This window comes from Pectinophora gossypiella, chromosome 7, assembly GCF_024362695.1.
Source record: "Pectinophora gossypiella chromosome 7, ilPecGoss1.1, whole genome shotgun sequence".
Lineage (NCBI taxonomy): Eukaryota > Metazoa > Arthropoda > Insecta > Lepidoptera > Gelechiidae > Pectinophora > Pectinophora gossypiella.
Genome location: NC_065410.1, coordinates 10,070,406 through 10,098,196, shown reverse-complemented (window position 1 = coordinate 10,098,196; position 27,791 = coordinate 10,070,406). Strand labels below are relative to the sequence as shown.

At 37.9% G+C, this 27,791-nt stretch overlaps 1 protein-coding gene across 1 annotated transcript; it reads left to right on the top strand.

Annotated features, from left to right (window-relative positions):
* Nucleotides 1-377: 377 nt before the first annotated feature.
* LOC126368033 (chitin deacetylase 1) lies at nucleotides 378-27,325 on the top strand. Its single transcript, XM_050011886.1, has 12 exons — nucleotides 378-526; nucleotides 2,360-2,466; nucleotides 4,118-4,229; nucleotides 6,633-6,760; nucleotides 7,854-7,996; nucleotides 8,143-8,185; nucleotides 9,796-9,972; nucleotides 15,429-15,567; nucleotides 19,229-19,332; nucleotides 20,890-21,032; nucleotides 23,477-23,698; nucleotides 26,754-27,325. The coding sequence occupies exons 1-12, from the start codon at nucleotides 442-444 to the stop codon at nucleotides 26,833-26,835; spliced, it is 1,485 nt and encodes a 494-aa protein (XP_049867843.1). The 5' UTR covers nucleotides 378-441; the 3' UTR covers nucleotides 26,836-27,325.
* Nucleotides 27,326-27,791: the final 466 nt, after the last annotated feature.

The window sequence follows — 27,791 nt, the reverse complement described above, 5'->3', positions numbered from 1 at the left end:
AGGTAAGCGGACCCCGGATAACGCTAGAGTGATGATGATGACATAATAATATGCTTAAGACAGAACAAAAACACATATTATCTGTAAGCATACATTTCTGTTTGTTCTGTAAAATTATTCAAATGTGGCTTCTTGTGGTTTTGAGCAGCCGAATATCTTCATACATTTATTGGATTCAAAAACTTTACTGTAAAGTTTTTGTTGTTTAGTTTTGTCTCACCTACTTCCTATTTTGGCAAAGCAGATAACACGTAGCGTATTTAAAACTGTAAAATGTTTTTATTGATACTGAGCAAATAAAAAATCTAGGTGTAGATTGTCCGGTTTGAGTGTCGAGGGTTTGGGAGGAGAAAGCAACTGGCGGAGGTCGGCGGGGCCGCTGGGTCGTGGTGCGCTGCGCGCCGGCGCCGCCGCAGTGTGCGCACGGCGGTGAAAGGTGCCATGTCGCGGATTACAGCCAACTCGCGAACCATGGCCGGCGTGCCTTACATGCGAATATTCGTTATTTGTGCCATTATCGTCAGCGGTTCGTTTCTTTATTATTTTTTATTTATTTACATACCTTAAAAACTATCTTTTGCGTGCTTCTTTGTGAAAATCTAGTATTTATTAACACATTTATGCAAAACAAGAAAAAAGTCGTTACGCATACTTCGTAATATTATGCAAGCAGTTCAACGTAGCTTAAGTATTATGTTTTGGCTCATCATCGCATGTATCAAAAGTTCAAAGTGCCTAAAGTGTTGAGTTTGATAGAAATGATAAAATATGTAGTAATGTTCGGTGGTAGTTACGTGTAATCGAACCGAACATGCAAAAGATCTATTAAAGTCGATCACTCGGTGAAGTTGTTAACGTAACCGTTACATTGAAATGATACAGTGAAAGCTATTACCGGTCGGATTCTCAATTTGGTTAGCAGTTAGGTAAAAAACTGCATAATTATTATAAAAGCATCTTGGGTTGTAATAGTATGGGTATTTGCAAACTTTTCTAATGAGCCCCTTGGGTGTTTTTTAGAAAGTTAGTAGGTACGTTTATGTACCTCGGAGACATGGCTAATTACAATTCGAGGGGCACGTCCTGGTCTTTCACTTGACATTGAGACGTGTGACCGGTTGCCATCGAGGATATTAACTTTACTGCCTGTTTATATTAATATAGTTTCCTTTACTTATTACTACCTACTTGTTCTTTCCATAAATCAGAACTTAATTAAATCTTGCGGTAATATGACAGACATAGTTTTAAATTAGTACTTACGCCGGTTTGTCATCGTCATTCTTGAGATTGCAACGTTGAAGCTCGCTGTACCTAATTGCTTTGACTGCGAAATAGTAGCTTGAAGTAAATATAGTACATACCTCCTTGCCTTTTTTCTTGGTACTAAGGCTTTTTGTAGCAGTTCTCATCTTGTTTTTATACTAAGTAAGTAAGTAATGCTTTAAGATGTTTGTATTTTGATAAAGTTTTCGGTGACTCGTTTTCCTACAACGATTACAAAGTTCTTTAATTGCATAAAGTACTTAGAGACTTGTTAGCATTAAAGGAGACCATTAATCTTCAACCTAGATGGAACTAGTCTATTTTAATTAAGAAACTTTCGTCTATCTGTTCATTTAATATGTTTCTGATGATTGACGGATCCTTTTGTTTGACTGGCTTTAATTAACACCCGAACAAAAGTAGGTACGATACGCATTTGGTCAACCCATTCAAAGCTATCACTCTATTGTTTGCATAACTTGCTTTCTCTTCCCATTGAAACAAATTGGATGTTAGTTAAAGTCGTTAACAGCTTCGCAATGCAATTATATGAATTAAAATTTTATTATTAATTTAATTACTTATTTCACATTTTTGTTAGGTAAGTAAGTGTTAAAGTAATATGAATGGACCGGGGTTAAATGGGTTCATATTCTTTTTATTATGTAATTTATTTTTAGCTCGAACGATGGTGTATAATCCTCACGGAATATACACATGAAAATAAAAGTATTATGCTTTTACTGACCAAACAGGTTCAACACTTATATGACTTGTTTGAAAGTGAAACAAAATGTCGCAAAATCATGCTCAATGTCGTAATATTAGTTGTTTGAAGAGCCTCTAGGAAATATTTAATTTAATACGTGATCATCTTGTGGATTGTTTGCTTATATTTATTTTAATCTACTTAAATGTAGAGTAGCGTAAACATTTTATTGCTAATTGCTGAACTTTGTTATTATTTTACTTTAAATTCAACAACGACTCCATGGACGTCTGAATTATATTGGCTGGTTTATATAATCTGTAGATAGACATCTTCAATTTGTCAGTTTCGGGCGCAATAATTTGTGTATTCGTCGGTTTCCAGTGAGCTGCCAACAAAAGGACAAGGAGGGGGAACAGTTCGTTTGTCCCGAAGGAACGACGGGCAACGGCAATTTTGCGGATCCCGCTACATGCAGACGGTTCTACCAAGTAAGATTACTGATTACTTTGACAATAGACCGATGACCTTAAAGGTTGTCACTCAATGGCCGCGACAAAGGTCGGGAAACAACCGAAAAATCTCATGGGAAATCGCCTCATTCATAAAAGCGCGCTATGTGCGGTACACGCTTAATTATAATTGATAATATTATGGAGAATTATGCACAGAATAATGCCTTCGAAATTAAAAATCAAGGGTAAATGATAGGTTTTAGGTATCCGTCCGATACTCATTGTTTCCTGACATGCGTATCGAATTTTATCTGCTGAGAAAAGAAGACGATTTTAAAATGAAATTTAGACGACCAACATTTACAGCATAGTCATGATCAATATTATGTACCCACTTTAGAACCCTGTCGCACTATCATATTTGACATTTAATGAGGCTTATGGTTTAATTTGTCAGAAAAGTTAATGTGACATGGTTGCAAAGTGTATACATTAGTACTCGTAACCGTACGTAACAAGAATATTCTAGCATAGTAGATTTAATATAATAATTCCATTTCTACTTAATGCTATCATAATCCGCATTGCAGGACTTTGTTAAATATCAGTTTCAACTGAAATATCTCGGCCTGAAATTGGATTTTGCGATGTGCAGCGTAGAATAGAGATTTGAGGGATTTTGCATTATTCGAGATAATGAGATACCACCACCACAGTGTATATTCAACGAATAAATTCCGGACAAATTAAAAGTAATTTTCTGCACGAAAAGGACAAATACAGCAAAAAACAATTACGTATCAAAATTGATAAGGCATTAAGTGACAGCTACAGTGATTGGTTATAAAAATAAAAGATTATTTGTAAGACATTATTGTTGCAACGAACGATATATTGTGTAGTAGGTATTTAATATACTACTCGTAGTTTATGTAGTATCTCCTAGTCAAAAATGTTACAAAGTCAATCGGTCAGTAGAATAGGTATCATTATTTCATTAATGTTACAATTTTGTCGTTTCGCAACCTAATGTCGATATATTTATAAAGTAATCAATAATCCATCTAACCGGTTTCTTACGAACCTGGAAAACTTGATTTGGGCATAGAATGACTTGGTAAACATGTTCCGAGAAAACAAAATTGATCTTACTTCTTTGTATGCGCGGTGCTTACCTCTACAGCTTTTTATTATTCAAGCATCGTGTCTTTAATACTAATACCAGAGGAATATTAAACAGGCCTTCGATTAAATAAAAAGTAATATACTTAATATGCCTGTATATGTTCTATATTTACCACATTCTTTATTTGTTTACGTAGGTACATCAAATATTTAAGGTATTCGTATACTAAGCCGGGTTTCCACTGACGCGGAGATGGGCGGAGAAGAGCGGAGTTGTGCGCTCCCCATTTTTCCGGCCAAGTAGTTAATGCCATCTGCGGCAAATCCACAATAAGTCACGTCAAAAAAAAGCATAGTTATAACAAGTGAAGGTACTTTATGGTACAAAATTTTAGTAAGGATTTTTTGAATAGAATTTTTCGGGAGAACTGAACCTCTCCCGACGATTCCGAGTTTCGTCGTAGGAATTATATCTATGGCATAAAAACATTGCCTACATTTGGGAGGGCCTTAATATTCCGAGGGACAAATGGAATTGAAAATGTGTTCTATTTATTTTCAGTGCGTAGACGGGTACCCCTACCTAAATAGATGTCCGTCCGGACTCTACTTTGATGACATTAGCAAGTTTTGTACCTTCAAAGCTGAGGCGAGATGTGGCCCCATTGCCACGAGTAAGTATTTTACAATTATCACTGTTCATTTCATAACATTTTGTGACATCGTACATCGTGAGGAAACCCACATTCCTGAGAAATGTATTTTCGGAATTATGTGAACAAACATGTGTTAGGCTGGTTTTCCCTTCGCGGGTTGGAAGGTCAGACAGGCAGTCGCTACTGTAAAAAACCGAACCTGTCAAATCTTCAGGTTACGTAACGGACCCTGTAAAAAACGGGGTAAGATTTTGTTTTTAAAATTAAGATTGATTACTTTTTTAAAGTTAATATTACGCGTACGTGGGTATGCTGGAGTATATATTTTCAGATCAATTCTGCGGATAATAAGATCGCTCTTTCAAACGACATATGTGACCTAAAATCGAACAATCAATTCATCGTCAATAATAGCCGATTCATCATTCAGTTGAATGACCGCCGTAATCGACAAATTCACTGCAATACCCGAAAAATACTGATCAAACTATATGCCGAACTGTACAGGATTTTAGTGACATCGTAACGAATACTGAGGGGGATGATTCAGATCATGATTCTGAGTTAATATCAAGTGGAATTTTCCGTCGCAAAATTCATGTTTTTTTTTGTGTTTGCGTCGTAATAAAATACTCAGAATAAAGGTTGGAATCATCCCTTAAAGATTTCGTTACGATGTCACTAACACCCTGTATAGGTATAATAATTATATCGTATGTTGCATTATGGTGTATCTTTAGAATGGCGTGATTTGATCAGTTCCATAATTACCCTGTTTTAAGGGTAGTTTGTTTATGTACTACGTATGTTTAGTAATAGGATGAGTAAGAACTACAAGTTGTCTTCTGACATGACACGTTTATCTATACACATAATAGACACGTTTTATACATGCCTATCTTATAATAAATGAGTACGTCCCACTACTAGGCAAAAGTACCCTTTTAATCAACCGGAATGAATATGGAGCATACTCTATCACGCTGCAATGTTGCGTTGACAGAGACGTTTGCGTCAGACGTACACCCCGGAAACTTCATACAAACAACCTCGTTTTACACAGACACCACACATTGACGTTATCGTACATGCGTGTGTGTGTGACGTCAGACGCCATGGGGAGCGGAGAGTGACCGTTCATATGTAGTATTTAATCCTTATTCTATGTCAATGGCCGGGTCCGACCATTTTACGGATCCTCCGAAGTGCTGAGGAGCCTGAAATGAAAGTTACTAAATGGTTTATTATCTTAAAATTATGAAAGATTTACAATCCTTACAGAATATGAAAGATTTAATGTAGATTCGCCGCATATAGCATTCACTACTTCGTCGGACAGATGGGGAGCGTTGAGGGTTCTCACCCGGTGAAATAAAAAAAATGAATAATACTATTCATTCTAATCAATATCGCGGACAGCGTCCGTCTGCGAAATGAACAATCATTTTCTTGGTCCCAATATTTGCGGTCTCGATGTATTTGACCTTTTGTGTCTTAATTAAATGTAACGAGATCGGTATTCTCATGATCCCACAGGGTATTACAACCCAAAACAATTTTCGTGACTGTCAGCCCTGTTAAAATATTATATTGAAGTTCGTCGGGTCGGCCTTCGTCAAACGTTTCTATTATCATAAATACTTACTTACTTATGTTTCACATACTGACAGCTTTCTAGAGGATTCATTTGTCAAGGGGTTTGATCGGGAGTATTAAATTGCCGAAATATTACTTTACTCTAAGATCTGTTCTTGTATTTGTTAATGTTACAATTTGATAAGAAATTACTTCGTGTTGCGTGTCATGTCTATTTCAACGTAAGATTAAGTAGATTTTTTACAAGTGAACATTTGAAAGATTCTGTTGAAGGTTGTCTTTAAGAGGTCGCCTTGTCTGCTCTAGTTTATTTGTTTTATGTGTAAATGTTCCGTAAATCTGTGTGTATTTTTTTTACATACATGCATAAAATTACGCCTATTTCCCGTTGGGGTAGTCAGACACCACGGGATTCCACTTACTGCAATCCTGCACACCACTTTGCTTCTTCCACTCTCATCAAAGACTTCTGTTTTTTTTTTTAATAATGGCCAAGTATGTTGGCTCAACTATGCCCGATGGTAAACATAGAGAAGCCCTAATTGTAACTGGAAGACAACGCAATGAGTCAGAGTGAGTGAGTGTATTTTTTTATTTATACATTAGTTATAAGTTGTATTGGAGATGTCCTTAGAAAAGGTTTAGTACGATCTACTCTGAACTGGCGTGCGTCTATGAAGCGATTGATGAATGTGGAGGAAGCGGAGAAGTGTGTCATGATCAAAGGAAATGGAATTCCATTCCGGTGGGGAATAGGCGTGAGTTTATGTATGTATGTATAAGTTGTAAAACATTGTTACAAATATTATACCTTGTTTCTTTTAGCCCCGGCACCAATAACGGAAGCGCCAACCGACCTGGCGACCAAATGCGAGCCTTCAGAGTGCGCGCTGCCGTACTGCTTCTGCTCCAAGGATGGAACCCTCATCCCTGGCGGCCTAGACCCAGAAGATGTAAGTGATTATCTATAATATAGGACATACTATATAGTCACTATATAGGATTGGCTGGAAATTATCTCATTTTAGACATAGTCTAAACCCGATTACACGAATGCATTTATTTTAATAGGATTGTATTGCCCGTAATAATTGGAAAGCACGGGGGGGGGGGGGGTTTAAAAACCACATCAAAGCAATTCATCTAAAAAAGCAATACTGCATATGTGCATATGAAGATACATGCGTAATGTTAATAAATGCTTATACGTGATAAAATTTTGTCACGGTCATTTCATCGATTCTTACGATATAATTATGTCGTTTTGTCAATTGGTGCGAATACGTGAACCCAAATAAGTCATATTGTTCTGTCCACATACGAACAAAGTCACGTGTCACGCTTGTTAGGGAAAAAACAAACTTATCTATTTCGACAAAATTTATTGAATCTGCTGGTCTCAATGTAGTAAAAACTAGTTCTTTAACGAATCATTCTATGTTATACAATAGGTATGTGTTCTGGCAAAGTTTAAGATTAATTCACATGACTCTTAAAATAAATCAATCTTTTTAAGATCAAGATTTTAATCAATAGACTCAATCGCGAAGTAGGTGATAGGTATATTCTCACCAGAAAAGACCACGTCTGATTGAAATTTACATAAAAGAAATGAAGATGATGAGGGTGATGAGGATTTTTTGAAGAAAAGTTAGGCCAAGAGTACTATAAACCAGCGCGCATGCGTGAAGTCTTTGGTGAGAGTGAAAGAAGCGAAAGCAATGTGTCAGGATCATCGTAGTGAGTGGAATTTCGTGATCTCTGCCTACCCCAAAGGGAAATAGGTTGATTTTATGTATGTATGTATGGACACTTACATGGATATAGCAATAAAGCCGGCAATAGAAGCGGCATCGGAAGCGTTTTAGATCGGGAAAATTAATTGAAAGCACGCGTTCACAGAGTTATTAACTGAGCGTTTTCTTAAAACTCCGCAATGTTCGCGGTACCACCGCTTGTGGAGACCTCAAACATTAAAACATGTGACATTTCTAGAACTTACATAATAATCATCGAAATATTACAATCATAACATTTCGCCCACAGACTCCACAAATGATCATGCTAACTTTCGACGGCGCCGTCAACCTGAACAACTTCGAGTTGTACAAGAAAGTTTTCAACGGCAAGATAAAGAATCCCAACGGATGTCCCATACGAGGCACTTACTTCTTATCACACGAGTACAGGTAAACACGTCACGCTATGTTTACTAGTTTCCAATACAATTTTGTTTCTGTTTTATGTGTAGGTGCAAGAACAAGCATGATTTATGATGTCATAGCTTTTGTTTTATATCGAAATATAAATAAACAAATAAGTAATTTTTTTTCAGTAACTACGCCATGGTGCAAGCGTTGGCGCATTACGGACATGAGGCAAGTCATTTAATTATAAAACAGTCACTACTACTGTCGATTTACTCAGATATCTTAGAAATTTTCTAAGACACGTCTCATAAGCAAATGGTTAGATACCCCTGTTCCAAGCATCCCTACTACTTAGTAGAGGTAGTTAGAATATCGTCTTGTATAACTGTTATTGCATTAGGTATGAACATTTTTTGCATACAAGATAACTCTCTGTTTAACTGCGAGATAATGAAAAGCTTGACATTAGCTATCGCTTATAGAACCAGCTTGACGACCACACTTATTCAAAACCACTTTATCTGTCACGTACCGGTTAACTGGTTATATAGTTAGTAGATCCATGGTAACATACTTGTATGCTGACGCGATCTAGCGACACCCCACGCGGATCAATTGGTACAAATGTTCAACGTGTTTGCTTCTTTGCTGGACACAGAAACAGAGAACCTAGAAAGGTATCTTTTATTGCGGCGCAAATTTTCTTTTATTTTTGCGCAATAAAGTACATTTGAATTTGAATAGAACACGTTCAGCCACTCATCTTTGCGGCTATGACTGTAAAACTGACAGAGCGAAAGTGTCCTTCCATTGATGGGTTTGATCACCTATCGCTATGGTTCTTTTCCAACTTAAGACTCCGTATAAAAAGTGACTGCCAATTGTCTTCAAATTACTTGTAGCTCTACCCATCAGAATAGGGACTACGGGCGTAGATTTATGTATGTATGTGCCAAAATAAAATATTAACATGCAATGGGACGCAATACACATACAAAATCGTGGTCAAGTAACGTCGATGCGGGTGTTAAAAGGTACACACTTTACCAATTATAACGTGTTTATTAATCGACTCTGCCTTTGAATTGCAAACAACTTGTTTTATACGCGTATAATATTCTCGTAAACCTTTAGGTAATTGACAATAGCACGACTTCCTGCAATGTCAACTTTGATTAGTAGGTGTAGTAGGTATTAATTTTGTTGTTATGGGAAATCATTTTTAAAGCTGTTTTTTCTTATAAATATTAAGCAAGTGCCTGTTTATTATATCCTGTGTGGTTCACATATTATCATTATGAAAGGCCACGCGCAAAAATACAGTGTATTTCTACGATTTCTCCGCTGTGTTTGTGCTCTTGCTATTCTTATAAACGTAGGCACCTCATCTATCTAAATAGAAGGGAAGTGTCGTATTGAAATACTATGTTATATTAGTAAGAAGTCACTATGGTCCCATTATTCACCGGCTTGCTTCTCAAACGGGGAGCGCCAGTTCAAATCTTGGTACCGGACTTGCATCAAAGAGTTATTAATTTATCTCAGATAAGCGCAGTTTTCACTAACGCAGTTGCTCAATACGGCTCACTACCTATCACGTTGGTCTAACAGAAATCTCGCTGAAGTATAGGTACTTAGTTTATCTTGCGATAGTTGTACCTTTTACTACTCCAATTGTGACACAGTCGTGAGCTTATGTCATATTATTACATTTTAATGCAATGATAATAAAATTATGCTCTATTAAGTCGGAAGTATATTTTGCGCATGTATACCTAATGTTTAGTTGTCTAAAGTCTTTTGAATATTATCCTTATAACCTGAGTTGACTCTTTCAGATAGCCACAGGTACGGTGTCCCAGCAGCAAGGTCTGCAAGACAAGGGCTATGAGGAGTGGGCGGGAGAGATGATCGGCATGAGGGAGATCCTCAGGAAGTTCGCCAACATCTCACGCACTGAGATTACCGGCGCCCGCGCACCTTTCCTAAAACCTGGCAGAAACACGCAGTTTAAGGTAAGACTCGTCATTTCATCTTTGAATATTTAAATGAATGTTCTAGTTATTAGTTCGGCTTGGAAGGTCAATCAAGCAGTCGTTTGTGTAAAAAACCGGACCTGTCAACAAAAAGCGAAGCCTGTGAAAACTGAATAACGTTAGGAAGTTCCAGTTTGTATGGACGCGTTCACAAGGAACACGCTCTAGACTGGAGAACTCCATCATCATCATCATCATCTCCCTAGCATTATCCCGTTTTTCACAGGGTCCGCTTGAAGATTTGACAGGTCCGGATTTTTACTGAAGCGACTTCCTGTCTGACCTTCCAACCTGCGAAGGGAAAACCAGCCCAATACAGGTTAAGTCACATACCTCCGAATATGAATTTCTCGGGAATGTGGGTTTCCTCACGATGTTTTCCTTCACCGCCGAGCACGTGATAATCATTTATGATCCAAACATGAATTCGGAAACAAATTCGACAATCTTTGGTATAGGCCTGTGCAGGATTCGAACCTGCGACCAAAAGTGAGAGGCAAGCGTTCTACCAACTGAGCTACCACGGCCCCCACTGTGACTGGAGAACTTTATAATGTGTAAATTAATCTATGAAATCGATACTTTTTATTTAGCTGATTTAATTATATGAATTTCTTAATAAAACATCAGTTTCTTAATAAAAATCTGGCAATAACACATTGGTAAGTATTGATAGTACCGCCTAGAACATATCGACGTAAGGCTATCATCACTATTGACCGCTTTCATATGTGTGCCACTTTTTATTACAAAACACTGCAATGCCAATACCGTTGTTGTAACGAGGGATAGGCAAAAAGTGGCCTTACAAAAACTCCTACGACTACTAAACACACAACTCTGCAATTCACATACGTGTTAGGAGTTTCTAGAGCATTTAAGACGGGAATACGCCAGTAACTAGCACACTCGTACTTGCACGGCGAAAAATAATGGATTTCAAAAATTGTAACATTATACCTATTTGGTTTTATCTTATTTCCTCTGGTGGCGATCTTTTGTCAACCATGCGTGCAAGGAGCTAGCATGCAAGTATGCCAGTTATTAGTATGTGTATTCCCGCTTTTATAGACAATTGAACAGATCCGCAAGTCAACTAGTTAACGTTTACAACATACTCGTACCTATTTACTTCTTATTCTTCTAATCCTTTTATCCTCTGTTGGGATGTAGGGCTCGAATAATAGAGCCGTACTTATGTTGGTATTTATATTTTTAAGTTACTTAATGGTGCTAATTCCTGTAAATACCATCTAATTTTATTTTAAGTTATATCTGTCATTTTCTTATCCGGCGAAAAGGAAAGGGACGGGTAATCGACAAGCATAAAATTTATGGAACACACGTCGCCAGGGACGTACCTTTTGATTCGCCCGGGTTATTCATTCATTTACTCATTCTTCCTAAAATTAAGAGCTGTGAATCATCCGTCCCTTTCCTTTTCGACGGATATGAAAATGACAGATATAACTTAAAATAAAATTAGGTCTGCAGGAATCGGGGCCATTATTTATTTATTCTGCTGCAGAAATTGTGCTGTTAGAACACATAAACTGACAAAATCATAATATACTTACCTACGTAAGAGATTTCCAGACGCAATAGTTAAACAACAAAAATAAAAATAAATGTATTTACTGCTATCGTCAAACTTAGTTGACTTTCGATTCATCCAGTTGATCAGTGTAGTAAAACGTCGAAATCTTAGTTTGTACTAATGAAACAAAGTTGCTGATTCATCCAACTCGTTGTAAAGGCTTTTAGTCAGTTCCGCTTTCGTATTCTAGAGCCGTACGGTGTAGTGTACACAGTTAGTGCAACGCACAGATTAGGTACAAACATAGACGACGCATGTAATTTAAAGAGTAATAAATAAATACATACAATAAATTTAGCTTCGATCGCCATCGACTCGCAAAGAAGAAGAATACATAAATAAGTCTGATCTGTCTGTCTGGTCTACATTTAATTTTCTTCTTACTTTTAATTTACAAGCCAACATCCGAAAATAAAATGTATACAAATATAATTGTTTATTCCTTTATTTTGTAGTAGATTCGTGTTCGCAGATTTCCTTATTCAGATGTATTTAAGTATTCGCATTGGTAGGTACTGTTGTATCCAATACAATATGTCGATGATTATATTTCCTTGGGTAAATAAATAATAATTTCATCAATTATTAATGCGTTAATAATTTATTATTGATTATATTAAGCACTTGTAGCCCCGTTGGTAGAACGCTTGCCTTTTACTTAAAGGTCGCAAGTTCGAATCCAGCACAGGCCTAAACCAAAGATTGTCGAATTTGTTTCCGAATTCATGTTTGGATCATAAATGATTATCATATGCTCAGCGGCGAAGAAACATATCGTGAGGAAACCCACATTCCCGAGAAATGTATTTTCGGAGGTATGTGACCTAACCAGTATTGGGCTGGTTTTCCCTTCGCGGGTTGGAAGGTCAGACAGGCAGTCGCTTCTGTAAAAAACCGGACCTGTCAAATCTTCAGGTTAGGAAGCGGACCCTGTGAAAACGGGATAATGCTAGAGAGATGATGATGATGATTATATTAATAACTAATAAAATGTAATTACGAGGATAATTGCGGAATTATTACTAAAAATACGTCTCACGCTGTCTAGTTGTTACTCGGTCTGTGTTGTGCAACGTTACGCACATTGTTGCGGATCCGACTTCAAAAGCGAACTAATGATGGCCAGTTTCGAACTGAACTGAACCTTACTCTATTTGTCTTTAAACTGGAGTTGTTCACACTACGACGATGACCAATAGAAGCCGATTAGTGTAGGTACACTAATTGACTGTTTTTACATTACACGGGGACTAGGAAAACAAATGTTTATGCACTCGAAAAGCTCTTTAATTAAGGTAGAGTTCAATTTTACGTTTTATATGTTAGGAGCTAGGGACCTTTTTTCCGATAGGTCCTTTATTTGTTTAACAGTTCATTGTTTCCCGTTTTCTATTGTACTTCTTTACAAAGTATGTAAGTATTTATTACTTCTTTCATCTTTTTGGTTGGTTACTAAGTTAGGTTGCTAACTTGATGAATATTACCTTTCTATTATGAATTGATGTGTGTAGACATTGGTTAGTAATTAAGAGCAGCACTTCTGATAACATTGTTTACACTACAAGCGACTTCCTTTCTTGATATTCTACCGAACTTCAATCAATATTTCTTTATTGCATAAACCATAAACCCAGGACATGTACAGGCGAATAAAATAAGCACACGCGGCCTTATTGCTAAACAGCAATTTCTGCGAGGCAACTTCAGGGTGAAAGTAGTTTATGTGTAGGAGCGCGAGATGGAGCAAAACGAAAAAATAAAATAAAAAGTAAAGTAATAAGAAATAGGGAAAAATAAACATATAGTCCTACCGACATAAATAAAATATACTTACCATAAATACCACACAAACACTTCACCGCAAAAACAGTTCCAAGTACGTACTTCCAAGAACACAGTCAACCCTTTTACCATTTATATGAATTCACCAGTGTTTGGCAATGAACGGAACACATTCGCCACGTAATTCCTAACACTACCCGCATGGCCGCCTAACTAAACCGATTTAGAACTTGTTTCCAACTCTTCCGCTTCCCATATGCTTGCCTGTGGCTTCCACCGGGCAAAGTAAACAAAAGTGGCTATCCTCTAACCACTCATTGCGTATATTGAGATTCAATTGTGAATTTAATGAGATCTGGAACGAGATGTTGAATTTTAAATGTTCAAATTATTATTTTACTTTGTAAGTAAATAGGCCCTACCAGTTTTCTTACACTTTGTGACTCTTTATTAAATACAGTGTTTAATATTCATCAATATTGAATTCGCGTGAAGTTCGTGTTATTATTACGCAGAAATATTACTTTCCGGATTACATAAGTGCAGCCAAGTAGGCAACTGCGTAAATCTACGCAACTATCTCCATTTTAGACGCATTACCGTTATATTTACGAGTATTACGTATCTAGATAATATACGTATAATTAACTATACAAATGTATAGCGTATACTTCAATGCTCATGGATGGAGTTATTTTTGTATATAAATATGTATGGATTGGGGGTTTGCTTGCGTCCTTAGAGTAACTTACTAAACAAGTCATAGCTACGTTTTACCCGAGGCTTCGGCAGTGGCTAGCTAAACTACCTCTATACATCCTCACTGTCTTTTCTCGATTCACTCTCGAAATTCAAATTCAAAAATATCTTCTTCTCTTCTTCTTCTATCGTGTGGGTTGTGAGGCGGAGTAACAACCTCATCAACCCTGGTGTCAGGGTTATTATTTTGAAAAAATATCTTGGGTGAAAAATATCTTTATTCAGTAGGTAACACACTTTAAATCGTCATTTTCTACATAACGAATGTCTCATCCGCCTAAAACTACTGCAGCTTCTCACAACCTGTACAGCTGGGGAAAAGAAACTACAAGAAAAACCTCGGCACAGGGCCCTAGACGTTCCGTAGGCGTTTCTAAATGTAGAAAGCTAGATTGAAAACATTAACATTTACGACTTTTCTAATTAATAAACGCCATTTCCACGAAATACTGAGAATTTCAGCAATTATTTTTTATCTCAAGTATAATCATTTTCACAGTAAACTATTTTTAAAGGGTCGATACGTGATTAAGTGTTAAATAAGGTGAAAAATATTAACTTTATTTTTTTTTTCCCGCTAATTATGTTCGTTGTTATTATAACATTAAAATGAATGGAATCCCTTAGTCTCTGTTTACCCCGGTGGGAAATAGGCTTGAGTTTATGTGTGTATGTTTAATAATAATAATAAAACTCTTTATTGGACACAAATGTATTCGATGTTGGAAAAAGGCGGCCACATCGCTAAGAGCGATCTCTTCTAGACAACCTTCGGCAGAGGATATTATAATACACTTATGAAAGAATAGATAGATGGATAGATAGATATAGATCTTCTTCTATCGTGTGGGTTGTGAGGTGAATTACCAACCTCATCAACCCTGGTGTCAAGGTTAGTATTGAGCCGCCACATGCCCCTGACATGACTCATATAACGACTACGTACTTACATCAGTAAGTAGTAACCGGGACCAACGGTTTAACGTGCCTTCCGAAGCACGGATCGTTTTACTTTCGGACAATCAGGTGATCAGCCTGTAATGTCCTAACCAAACTAGGGACCACAAAGTAATTTTTGGGATATGTCCCCACCGGGAATCGAACCCAGGACCTCCGGATCGTGAGCCCAACGCACAACCACTGAACTATGGAGGCCGCTAGATATAGATAGTAGAGTACTTATAGTATGCTTACGTACGTACACGATACGTTGTGGATGTCAATCGTATCGTATAGGTACTCCAATTTTATTCAGGTTCACATGTCTACGTCTTGTTTCTAATGATTTGTTCTCCAGGTGCTGGAAGATTTCGGCTACATCTACGACAGTTCAGTGGGCGTGCCTCCGCTGCCGATCCCGGTGTGGCCTTACACGTTGGACTACAAGATTGCCCACGAGTGCAAGTCTGGAACCTGCCCCACACAGTCCTTCCCTGGTGAGTGAAAACAATTACATTAATACTTCATTGTTCTGAATTGTTGTACACAATGAGAAACATAGGACGTAGGTAAGTACTTAATTGTTTATTTAGAATCTGTATTTCACCCGTGTGTCCATTAAGTAAATGTTAATATGAAATCGTAATCTGGCCCATGCGATGCAAGCTGAGCTTAGTGCAGGGACCGCCGCATATCTAGAGCAATTGTTCATATTATGTCTGTATTTTTAGTGTAAAATTGTAAGTCTATGTTCAATAAACAATATAGCATCCGTAAACAATCGCTTGGAATCTAACCTTCAGGACCCCGATATCGCCGCCGGTGTGGTGGACATTTTTCTTCTTTCTGCGCTTATCGCTATAAGTACACTAGACTCTCAGACGGCGACAACCTGTGTGGAGATTCGCTCTCATCTAGGCACCCTGAACTCAAGCCTGTTGTTTTAAATTTTATACCGGGTGGACTCTTGAGCGCTTCCCATTTGTCCAGTCACAGATAAATCACATAGTCGAATTGGGACTGTCTGTGATGTCTATCTAATTTGGGTTAATAAAATAAATAAATAATTAAATCCACCTGAGTTGATCCGAGGCAAACCTACAATAAGTCACATCTAAAAAAATACAATTGCAAACCTTATTGGTTAGGCAGTAATAAGAAGGCAACTTGCAGTCGATTTTGGAATAGGCATCGAGGCACAAAATAAATATAATGTTCTGCTTTAATAATTATAATAATTATGAAAAAAATAATGAGGCCTGCCTAACAATATTTCTCGAGTTTAATCCGATTTCGATAAATGAAATAAAATGAGTTGAGAATTATTATTTTTAACAACCAATTCCCAGCATTAACCAGAATGAATAGGAAGAATATTATTTCCATTCATTTATTTTAAATTTTTGGAAATAATAATTAAAAAGGTTTTCCTTTACCTACGTTTCAAAGTCGAGATAGCTTGGTTTGTAAAGTATATAAGGGCGCCTATTCGGGCGGATATAAACTTAATCTAATTTTAGTTTGACAGCTTTTTAATTAGTGCCGTCCCTTAATTTACAATAGATACAAGAAAGAAATAGCGTTAGTTTTAGTCCTTTCAAATTAAGTTGGTGGTTGCCCGTATCAATGTATCCGATTACAGCTTAATTGAGACAGGGCCGAGAAAGTGGGACTGGCAAGACACCGGCGGGGGTTTGACATTTTGTGTGTGATTTACAAAAGCCCTTGTCTCGTTTGTCCCACTTTACCGAGTCTGTGTGCAAAAATGTTGGTATGCAGCCGGTGATTTCCAACCTTCGGCCAAGTAGTAAATGCCACATGCGGCAAATCTACAATAAGTCAAGTCAAGAACGATTTCAAATTTGAGAATAAACTAAGAGAATGGCTTGTTAAATGTGCCTTTTATAACATGGATGAGTTCTGTAATGGATAGATAATATGTTGACATCACTTATATAATTATGTATTATTAACTATGGGTACTTGATATTTATAAGTAGACATTTGACATGTAAAATTTAAAAATTTTATGAATAAATGAGTATGAGTATGAGTATGAGAAAATATATGTCGTAGAATCATCATCAGAATGGCTCTGCGTTAGAAGACAATAATGGCCGTCATTAGTATCACAATCATTTTATTTACTTCCACATAGTTTTTGTATCACGATTAGATAAAGTCACAGCATAAGGTTCACACTCACGGCAACATCACGGTATTTGTAACGGTTACAGTTTCTCGTAATTTAGCGCGCCTAAGGACGTTAGCGCGAAGGGGCCCTCCACCACCCATGGTTCCTCCATTCGGACCGAATCATCGGGACATGTGAACGTACTTGCTAGGTGCTCTTTTCCGATCACACTTTCTTGACGTCCCTACAAGTTATAGGTGAGCTACTATAGCACTCCACGTTTCGATCGTAATTATTCGACACATCCGTTCACGACGAAGGTTCGTGGTAGACTGCCCGACTAGAACGGCAGTGCACGTCCAGTCGACACGACGACTCTGTAGTGACTCCCCGACTTCACCCCACTCTGGCCGTACGCCACCTGTCGTCGGAGCGTTGCTACTTCATGACATTTTATTTTCCGATGTGATCAATTTCTCTTCTTAATTCATAACTAACTCCGACATATACATATATATATATTTAATGTATGTACGAATATTAACTCATATTTATGAAACATGACGTTCGTGCCTCACCCAACAGGGTCCACATAATACCAGCGTCGTGATTCACGCCGCGACTTGTGCCGAGTGAGGCCCTTTTATCTTAGGACGTCCACCATCACCTTATGATCATTGTAATGAACATCCTCCTATGCTTTTTATAATTGTTTTCTAAAAAAAATTAAGTGATGTTATTGTCTTGTCTTTGTGTGTGGCGTCCTTTTATAATAAACAATTTCTATTTCTATTAGAAAAAAAGTCCAATGAACTTATGTACGGCGTCAATCAGTTATAAATTTATCTTAAGTGCAGTTTTCACTAACAAAGTTGACTCGACAGTTAACGGCGATAGGCTCACCACCACCATCACGTTGGTCTAACAGGAAGCTCGGTGAGGTGTGGGTACTTAATTCATCTTGCAATGGATGTACCTCTGACTACCCTCATTAGGAGATAGTCGTGAGTTTTTTTGGTACGTATTTTCAATGAATCTCATCGGATCCGTCTAAAAGCTCCATAGAACGTGTTTAATTGACGAATTTCCAATCAGACGCGATTTTATCGTTCGTTTTAAAGCTAGGCACAGATGCAGCGATCGTTTCACTTTAATTTCACTTCGACTACCTACTTTGTCTACACGGATGCCGGACGTACAGATTGGGATTAAATTGGAATCGAGATATTTATCTAAAAGATTTCTTAAAGACATAAGTTTTAATACTGTATTGAAAGAAGTAGGTGTGACAGTTTTTTTCAATAAAAAATGATTATCTAAAATATTAACTCCGGCCAAGTAGTTAATGCCATTTGCGGCAAATCTACAATAAGTCATGCCAGAAAAAAAAATCAATTTGCGTGTACAAAAATGTCTCAAATAAATTTTCATTAATAAATTTAATGAATGAACGTTTCTGTCGTAAGAGCCATCGAACCTTTAGATTATCATTATATCACGTCCCTCTCTAGTATGTAATAAAACTCATAAACATAACACATAAATAGCCTATATACGTCCCTCTGCTGGGCACAGGCCTTTCCTCAATCAACCGGAGAGGGTATGGAGCATACTCCACCACGCTGCTCCACTGCGGGTTGGTGGAAGTGTTTTTACGGCTAATAGCCGGGACTAACGGCTTAACTGCCCTCCGAAGCACGGAATCAACTTACTTTTTCGGTCAATCAGGTGATTCAAGCCTGAAAAGTCCTTACCAAACAAAGGACAGTCTCACAAAGTGATTTCGACAATGTCCCCATCGGGAATCGAACCCGGACCTCCAGATCGTGGGCCTAACGCTCTAACTACTAGACCACGGAGGCTGATAAAACTCATAATATATTAAAAAATAATATGTTTTTTTAAGACTACTTAAAACAGATTAATGATAAATTTCTGTGAACATTCGTCATTTTCACGGCCTTTCAGGGTTGTCATAGATACAGGCCTTTATAATCATTTTCACGTGTAATATTTGTTGCCAGGTTTGTGGGAGGTGCCGTTCAACGCCCATTACGTTGAGAGCTACGAGGGCGGACACTGCCCGTACTTGGACCAGTGTGTCTTACACAACCACGACGAGGAAGATGTAAGACTAACAATGTTATCACAAAACGACGACTAAAAGATAAAATAGGTTTATAATTCGTGTCACTAAAGAAATACCGCGACCGCGGCGCTACTGTCGCAGTTTCTACATAGAATTATTATGACTTGTCAATTGGTTTCATTAAAATCCGTTGACTTCTTTCGTGGCGCGGATTATTATTTGAAACCTAATTTATCTTGCGATCTTTGTTTTATTTATTATCTTATTAATTGAGAACTTACTAGGACTACTAATTCTAAATTACTAAAAATCCGTAATTCGAATAGCCCACCCTGTTCGGAGTACTCAATACAATACAAAAACGCTTTATTGCACATGTAAACACAACACTAAAAACAACTCCGGCTAAGACGACTACTCAAGACGAGTACTCGTGGTTTCACATCGCAGTGTTACGGGTTCAAATCCCGGTTTGGGGTCTAAACCACTGAATTCCACTGGAATGGTAGAGATTTTATTCCAGCAGTAGTGTTCATAGATGATTGATTACCGAACCTGTTTAAGTAATAATGCATACAATAAACCGTAGTAGCCGCCAAATTCTCAACACACGGCACACTTCGGTGCCAAGCCGAAATTAGTTTTGAACTTAGTTTTGATATGGATTCAACACTTGTTAGTCCAACAAAGACTAAAATAGAATTTGGTCCCTTTCTTAACATTCGATAACATTTGTTAGGACTTCACTTTGGGTGAATGTCGAGGCAATAAACAATAGGTTTTCAATGTGAGCGATAAAGTCCACTTTGTGCACTTTAGTGGTTTTAAAGGGGCAGTACGTATTTAGAAGGCTCTATTTGTTTATTTTTGTTATGTTAATTGACACGCTAAAACTTGCTTTCACGTAGTAAGTCCTGACAAGTGATATTGCTCATTAACAAGCAATAAGGTCGCCTATTGCGCCGTCAATTATGAATTTACTACACAAATCCAGGAAAGTTGGATTGTATGAAATCGCAAATAAATTCCAGGGCCCCGTTTCGCTTCAGGACCACATCGGCGTAGTTGACAGTTTTTTTCAGCGCTTATCGCTATCGGCCCACTAGAGTCGATTGATTCTTTCAAATATAATCCTCTCAGACGACCCTTTGATCCGAAGTTAGCGCCTTTGTTGTTGTGTGTTATTGATATTTATGGTTGTTTAAAATGTTGTACCGGGTGAGAGCCCTTAGCGCTCCCCGCTTGCGCGCCCAAGTAGTTAATGCCTTCATTAAGTCACGTCAAACAATAGTCCCACTTATCCTGCTTTCCCAGCTCTGTGTGTAGCAAATATTATTGTATTATTTTAAGGTGCGTGTGCACCTTGAAAATAAACACTGTTTTCACATACCTACCGCAAATGCGCTTCATTGCACACACAGGGTGTCAGTGACTTATGAACATGCTAGTATTTAAATTATTTTCAGTTCCAAACATTTGCGAAAGAAAATTGCACTTGATATTACTCAGAACCATGAGCTGAATCATCGTCCTTAATATTCGGTCCGATGTCACTAACACCGTGTATTATATGATGTTATTATTTATGTTTGTTAGGTCCTAGAATGGCTGAAGGAAGATTTCCTGCGTTACTACGACCAGAACCGCGCTCCGTACATGATGCCGTTCCACACCAACTGGTTCCAGATCAAGGCCCTCGAGCGAGGGCTGCACAAGTTCTTGCACTGGGCAGCCACTCTGTAAGTATTAAAACAAAAGTAATTTATAGAGTAGTCACTGTAGTCTTGTGGTTCATCGGCTTGCTCCTCAAGCGCCGGTTCAGACATCGTTAGGGTACTGGATTGCAGCAATGAGTTATTAATTTATCTTAAGTGCAGTTTTCACTAACACAGTTGGCTCGACCATTATACTTTCGCTCACCACCAATCACGTTGGTCTAACAGACGGCTCAGTGAGGCATAACATAAGTACTTAGTTCATGTTACGATGGATGTACCTCTAAGTACCCCAATTGAGGTAGAACCAAGGCATACATCAGAAACTCACGTCTGTTTCTCATCGGGCTGGATAAGCAGATACTATGGAATTTCATTTCGTCAGAGAACATTTATTTCTATTTTAGTTCTATTCCGCAATCCTCATTTTCTAGAATCGCTTTGGAACGTGTTATGTGCCGATGAGAGGAAGCGGGATAGAAAGTTCCTCGCTATTGTTCATTATACAATACAAATATACTTAATTGCATACAACATGTATGTTGTGTAATAATAAAATAATCAAGTTTTACACACATAGACGAAAGATACAGTACAAAATGGCGCCCTCATTATTGTTATATTTACAAGTTTTTTTTTTATTATCCCCAATACTCCTTAAACTCACTGTGGAATATAATTAAGCGCCGAATATTACATTTACTTTACTTAAATATTCCAAAAATTATCGTCCCGATTCCAAAAAGCTATGAGTATCAATAATTATATTTACATAGGTACTTACAGTAATAATGTGAAATACTTGTTTGGAAATTTAAAGCGTGTTCTTTATTCACTTACCATCACGTGAGATGGTGAATTTTAAAAATAATTATATTTCTTTAAAAGCAAGAACCGAGCAAGAAGTAGGTACATATTGGTTAGAAACGTGGGTGGTAATTTTACAACTCCATAAATAGATTCCCATTTTCCTGGTAACTACATACATACATACATACATACATACACTCACGCCTATTTCCCACCGGGGTAAGCAGAGATATATACAAATATATTTTATTGCACCAATATAAAAATAAATAATTACAAAAGACTCTTAACTAGGTATATGGCAAATGGCGGCCTTATCGCTTAAAGCGATAAGAGACTATAGAATTCAATTTGCTTCGATTCTGGCACACTTCTCTTGCCACATTTATCAATCGTTTCATGCACGACGGTTCACAGTAGATCGTACTAAACCTTTTCTAAGGACAGCTCCAATTTGGTCAATTTACGTCTTTCTGGGTCTTCCTCTGCCAGCCCTACCATCAACCTTTACATACCGCTTTCATAATCCTATTCTCTCTCTCTTTATTTAAGAGATGCGCTCTTGTCGGTGGAGTAATCGCCATTATTTTTATTTTCGCCATTTTCGCGTAGTCGCCATTTGGAGTAATCCTATTATTTAATCCTATTATTATTTCCTGGTAACTAATCGATAACAATGACTTGGCTTTGTGTTCAATTTTGTATTTGTTTCTTTGTTTTTTGTATTTGTAACTTCTTTCTTTTTTCTTATTTCCAATAAAGTACTACTTAAATCGAAACATCTCTGATATGCTGGTTCTGTTCATTATATTAATATATCAACATGCGTCTTGTTTGAAAATAAGTACGTCTGTATATAATTATTTTTGTATTTTTTTAACATTGTAACTTGTTATCATTATTAGATATTTTCATGATAATACATTTCAAATACCTGTATTGTGGTAACAAATTCTGGTTTGTTACCCATACAGAATTGGTGCGGAGCGAAGAGTGTCCGTTCTTTATGTAGTAGGTATTATTTCTTATGGCTAATCTATGCCTATGGCTATGGCTAAACTATTGCTACATAAGTATTGACCCTATTACTCTCGTCATAGAGGCGGCCAGTCAGTTCGCGACACGAAACACTTCAGAACCCCGACACCGATCCCACCGCCGTGGTCGACGATTTCCCTCATTCAGCGTTGTGAGACTGTCCTTTGATTGGTAAAGACTTTACGGGCTTGAATCGCACCTGATTCTCTGAAAAAATAAGATGAATCCGTGCTTCAGAGGGCACGTAAAGCCGTTGGTCCCAGCTATTAGCCGTAAAAACACCTGCACCAACTCGCAGAGGAGCACCGTGGAGGTGTTCCATACCCCCTCCGGTTGATTGATGGGAGGTGCCCAGTGGGACGTATATAGGCTGTTTATGTTATGTAATAAAATTACTTAATATTTCAAAATAAATTAAATTCCAGTAAGACAAATCTACAATTTTATTTCTTAACTCCTTTACTTTGTTTTGTGTTTAGAGGTGGCCATTGGCTACTCCCTACACCCTCTTTGTTTTGATTATTACAAACCCCAGAAAAAAATGTGTCATAATACTATAGCAAACGAGAAACTAGATAAGTACTTAATCCTTTAGTCTTACAACAATAATCTATTTCCAGTGACGACGTATGGTTCGTGACAGTGACTCAAGCACTCACATGGATAACAGACCCTAAATCAGTGAAGACATTAAACAACTACGAACCATGGAAGTGTGACAAGAAGGACCTACCTCTGGCACCGTGCAACCTACCCAACAAGTGTGCCTTGTCCTTCAAGAATCCCGGTACTAACTTCACCGACACGCGTTATATGGAGACTTGCAGTGAATGCCCTAACCAGTGAGTATTAAATACCTCTTCACGTCACTATTTTAAGAGCCACGCACTTGTCGGTGAAGCATCCTTCATGCTACTTTTTAGGGACAAATAGGGCAGTGGTTTTCCTCTTGCCTTCTGCCCCGCAGTACTCTGTATGACGCGAGTGAGATTAAATACCTACTTTAAATAAATTGTGTACCGATTGATTACAGTAGGGTAGTTACCTGTTTTTTATTCATTTCATTAATCTACTCACGTGAACACGCTGAAGATGTTCATAGTTAAAGTCAGTGGAGGGAATGAGAGAGTGGGGGTTGGTAGCTTGTTTGGGAGTTCACGAGTTCCTATTGATGAACTGCTTGATTTCGCATGGCTGTAACTATTTCATTTTTCAACGGATTTGGATACCGTTTTCACATTTGGCTACTGATGTATATACTACTGATGTTACTAGCATTTAGCTATCAATACTAGCATTTATGACAATTTTGGAACTATAATGAAAAACGTATATTTTTTGAGATCGCAGGTTCAAATCCACCACAGGCCTAAACCAATGATTGTCGAACTTGTTTTCGAATTCATGTTTGGATCATAAACGATTATCACGTAATCAGCAGTGAAGGAAAACAGCGTGAGGAAACCCACATTCCCGAGAAATGCACCTGTATTGGGCTGGATTTCCCTTCGCGGGTTGGAAGGCAGTCGCTTCTGTAAAAAACCTGACCTGTCAAATCTTCAGTTTAGTTAAGCGGAACCTGTGAAAAACGGGATAATGCTAGAGAGATGATGAATGAAAAACGTATAGTTTTTAAATAGTAGATACTTGTCAATTATTTACCCTAATATTTTTAATATAAGACTATGTTTCGCCAGATATGATAGCCTGTCTGGAACGTATTCAGGAGGCAGCAAGGCGTGCCATTGTCAGACACTTATCCGGTAGATAGGTTAAAAGTCTCTTTATCAGCAAATGGTGAAACAGGTTTTTAGCTTAATGATACAAAGAAAACTATGCTTCGTCGCGTCTTATGCTTCATTATACGTAAAGTATTTAGGTTTGTACGAGTAGTCTTTGTTATTCTCTTCTCTTCAATGTAATTTTGGGGCTTGCTAGTATTATGTACTGTGTATAGTATAATTAAAGAGACTATTTTTAAGATAGTCTTAGATTTTACTTAGGACGTTAAATATGGCACGAGATCGGAGGAAATGGCGTGAAAACTAAGAGATGTGGGCTGAATATATGGATTGATAGATACGATAGAGTAGTTAGCGTTTTGTACCACTCCTAATCGGCACTTAACACGTGTCCTTTTGTAAAAATCTTCTTTTTACTTCTGTAACGGTCTTGTTCAAAAACCACGGTCAAACGGTCTTTTTGTTTGTTCGGTCTTGGCCGCTACTTCAAAAGCGCACCCCTGATGCCGGGCAGCAGCGGTATCAGTACTGCTTGGAGGCCGAAGAAATGGATTCTGGTAGGGCTCTAACTAGAACATCATCGATTGAGAAATTGGTCGGTGTACTGCGGAACGGAAGGCGATTGGGGCAACCACCGTTCTCCTTTATTCCCATCTGCCCCCTTTAGGCTTGCCACCGGGGTGGTGGTTGGGAAATTAGGTGCCGTTTACCACCCCGGTGGTCGATGGCACTTAATTAGTTTCATCTGCCCCCTTTACAGTTATAGTACGGGGGTTTGGCATCAGTATCGATCACTAATCACCCCCTGATAGTTATTTTGAAAATATATTTAATGTACAGAATTGACCTCTCTACAGATTTATTATAAGTGTAGATGTAAGTATTAAACTAGTCCATTATTGTAAATTTACATATATTTTTTTTAAAATATTATCATTTTGAACGTTTTTTTATTTAATGTCCAGTACGACATGAGAATGAACCCCTGTACTATAACTGTAAAGGGGGCAGATGAAACTAATTAAGTGCCATCGACCACCGGGGTGGTAAACGGCACCTAATTAGTGCCAACCACCACCCCGGTGGCAAGCCTAAAGGGGGCAGATGGGAATAAACCACCGTTCTACACGCCCTATCTATGGAGTAATGAAAATGGAGCGATTACTCCACCGACAAGAGCGCAGCTCTTAAATAGAGAGAGAGAGAATGGTCTTGTTGGTGTATCATTTTGTACGGCTGAATTATAAGCGTTAAGCTGTTGGTCGCAGCTACTAACATAACAAAAACAGGCTTCTACTTCCCCTCAATCAACCAGAGGGAGTATGGAGCACACTCCATCACGCTGCTCCATTGCGGGTTGGTGGAGGTGTTTTTTACGGCTACTAGCTGGGACCAACGGCTTCACGTGCCTACGTGGCTACTATTTACTTAATTTAGTAAATAGGCGTCACTTATCAGGGGCCTTTGGCAGCTCAATAGTAACCCATTACAGGCTGATCACCTGATTGCCCGAAAGTAAGATGATCCGTGCTTCGAAGGCACGTTAAGCCGTTGGTCCCGGTTACTACTTACTGATGCAAGTATGTAGTCGTTGCACGAGTCATGTCAGGGGCCTTTGGTGGCTCAATAATAAACCTGCACCAGGGTTGACGAGGTTGGTATTCCACGTCACAACCCACACGATAAGAAGAAGAATAGTAGCCCTAGGTTTGATGTGGTCACTCATTGACCTAATAACTAAATATACGAAAGAAAAAAAGGCTGATTTATGGGAAAACTTCACGTGACTACTACTACTATTTTACTATTATTAAAGTACTAAAAAAAAAGAAAAAAAAAAGAAAAGTAAGATAATTCCGTGCTTCGGAGGGCACGTTAAGTCGTTGGTCCCGGTTATTAGCCGTAAAAACACCTCCACCAACCCGCATTGGAGCAGCGTGGTGGAGTATGCTCCATACCCCCTCCGGTTGATTGAGGGGAGGCCTGTGCCCAGCAGCGGGACGTATATAGGCTGTTTATGTGTTATGTAAAGTACTGCAGGTTGATGCAGTCAAAAAGATCACTGTGAACAATGTTGAGTTCCCTTCTTCAAATGTCTTTTTTAGACTAACCTGCTTATTTCTACAGTATTATTATTTGTTTTTTCAACTTACAGGTACCCATGGCTGGGCGATTCTGGCGGAACGGGTATCGCTGGCAAAGACAGCTACTTCCCAGATAATCTCAAGAGGAAGTAGATATTTATCTCATACATTACCGTAATCTATTCAGCATATCCGAGGAAGCGTACGCGAGCGATTTAAAAAGTCATGAAAGGAATAATATAAAAGTTTATTTATCCTAATACCTCTTTGTTCGGTATTTATTTGTCGGTTAAAATTGAATAGGGCTGTAGGTATTATTATGTTGTTTAACTTCTCATTAATGTAAGGTGACTTCGGCACATAGAGGATTAACATTTGCAACTCAATACGTTAATGACGTCATTATAATTGTACAACATCAAACGCATCGTAATTACGGCGTCAAATCACTTGTAATACGTATTACTTGCTAAGTAACAATTTGTACTGATATCCTGAATAGATTATACGTTTACAACTGTATATACTGATTTGTATGTAGTTTAAGTTGGAGGTGACTTCCTAGTCGCAGATACATAATGAAATTATTGTGTACTAGAATTAAGATTTTGTTACAAATAAATAAAAAAATATATAAAATCTGTCTCGTTGTTTTTATACGATACATTAGAAGAGCTAGAGCCGATGGATTCAAAATAAAACTTTTTATTTGCTATTCTGAATTTTCTGTTAAGTAGTCGAAAATAGCGTCATAATACCTATTGCAATGTAATTAATTAATTTACGAAAAAAATAAATATTTTCGAAGTTCTGTTCCATTTGATTCAGTGGAAGCTCAGCCACATTGTCTGTCATTTAATTCAGTCTGGAAGATATGAACCTCACTGACACATACACGTAGTTTTACAATATACGACTTACATAGTTACGTTTAATCTCATGAAACCCAGCATTTGCTCTGTGGTAGTTCATTTTAGTTTCACAGTCGTCTAACAGAGGAGTTACCCAAACTCGGCATAGGTAGCTTTCATATTTTATACGAGACGTCTGAGACGCAGAGATTTAATTTGAGATTGCGTCGTGAATGGGGGAGGAACTTTCTCCATATT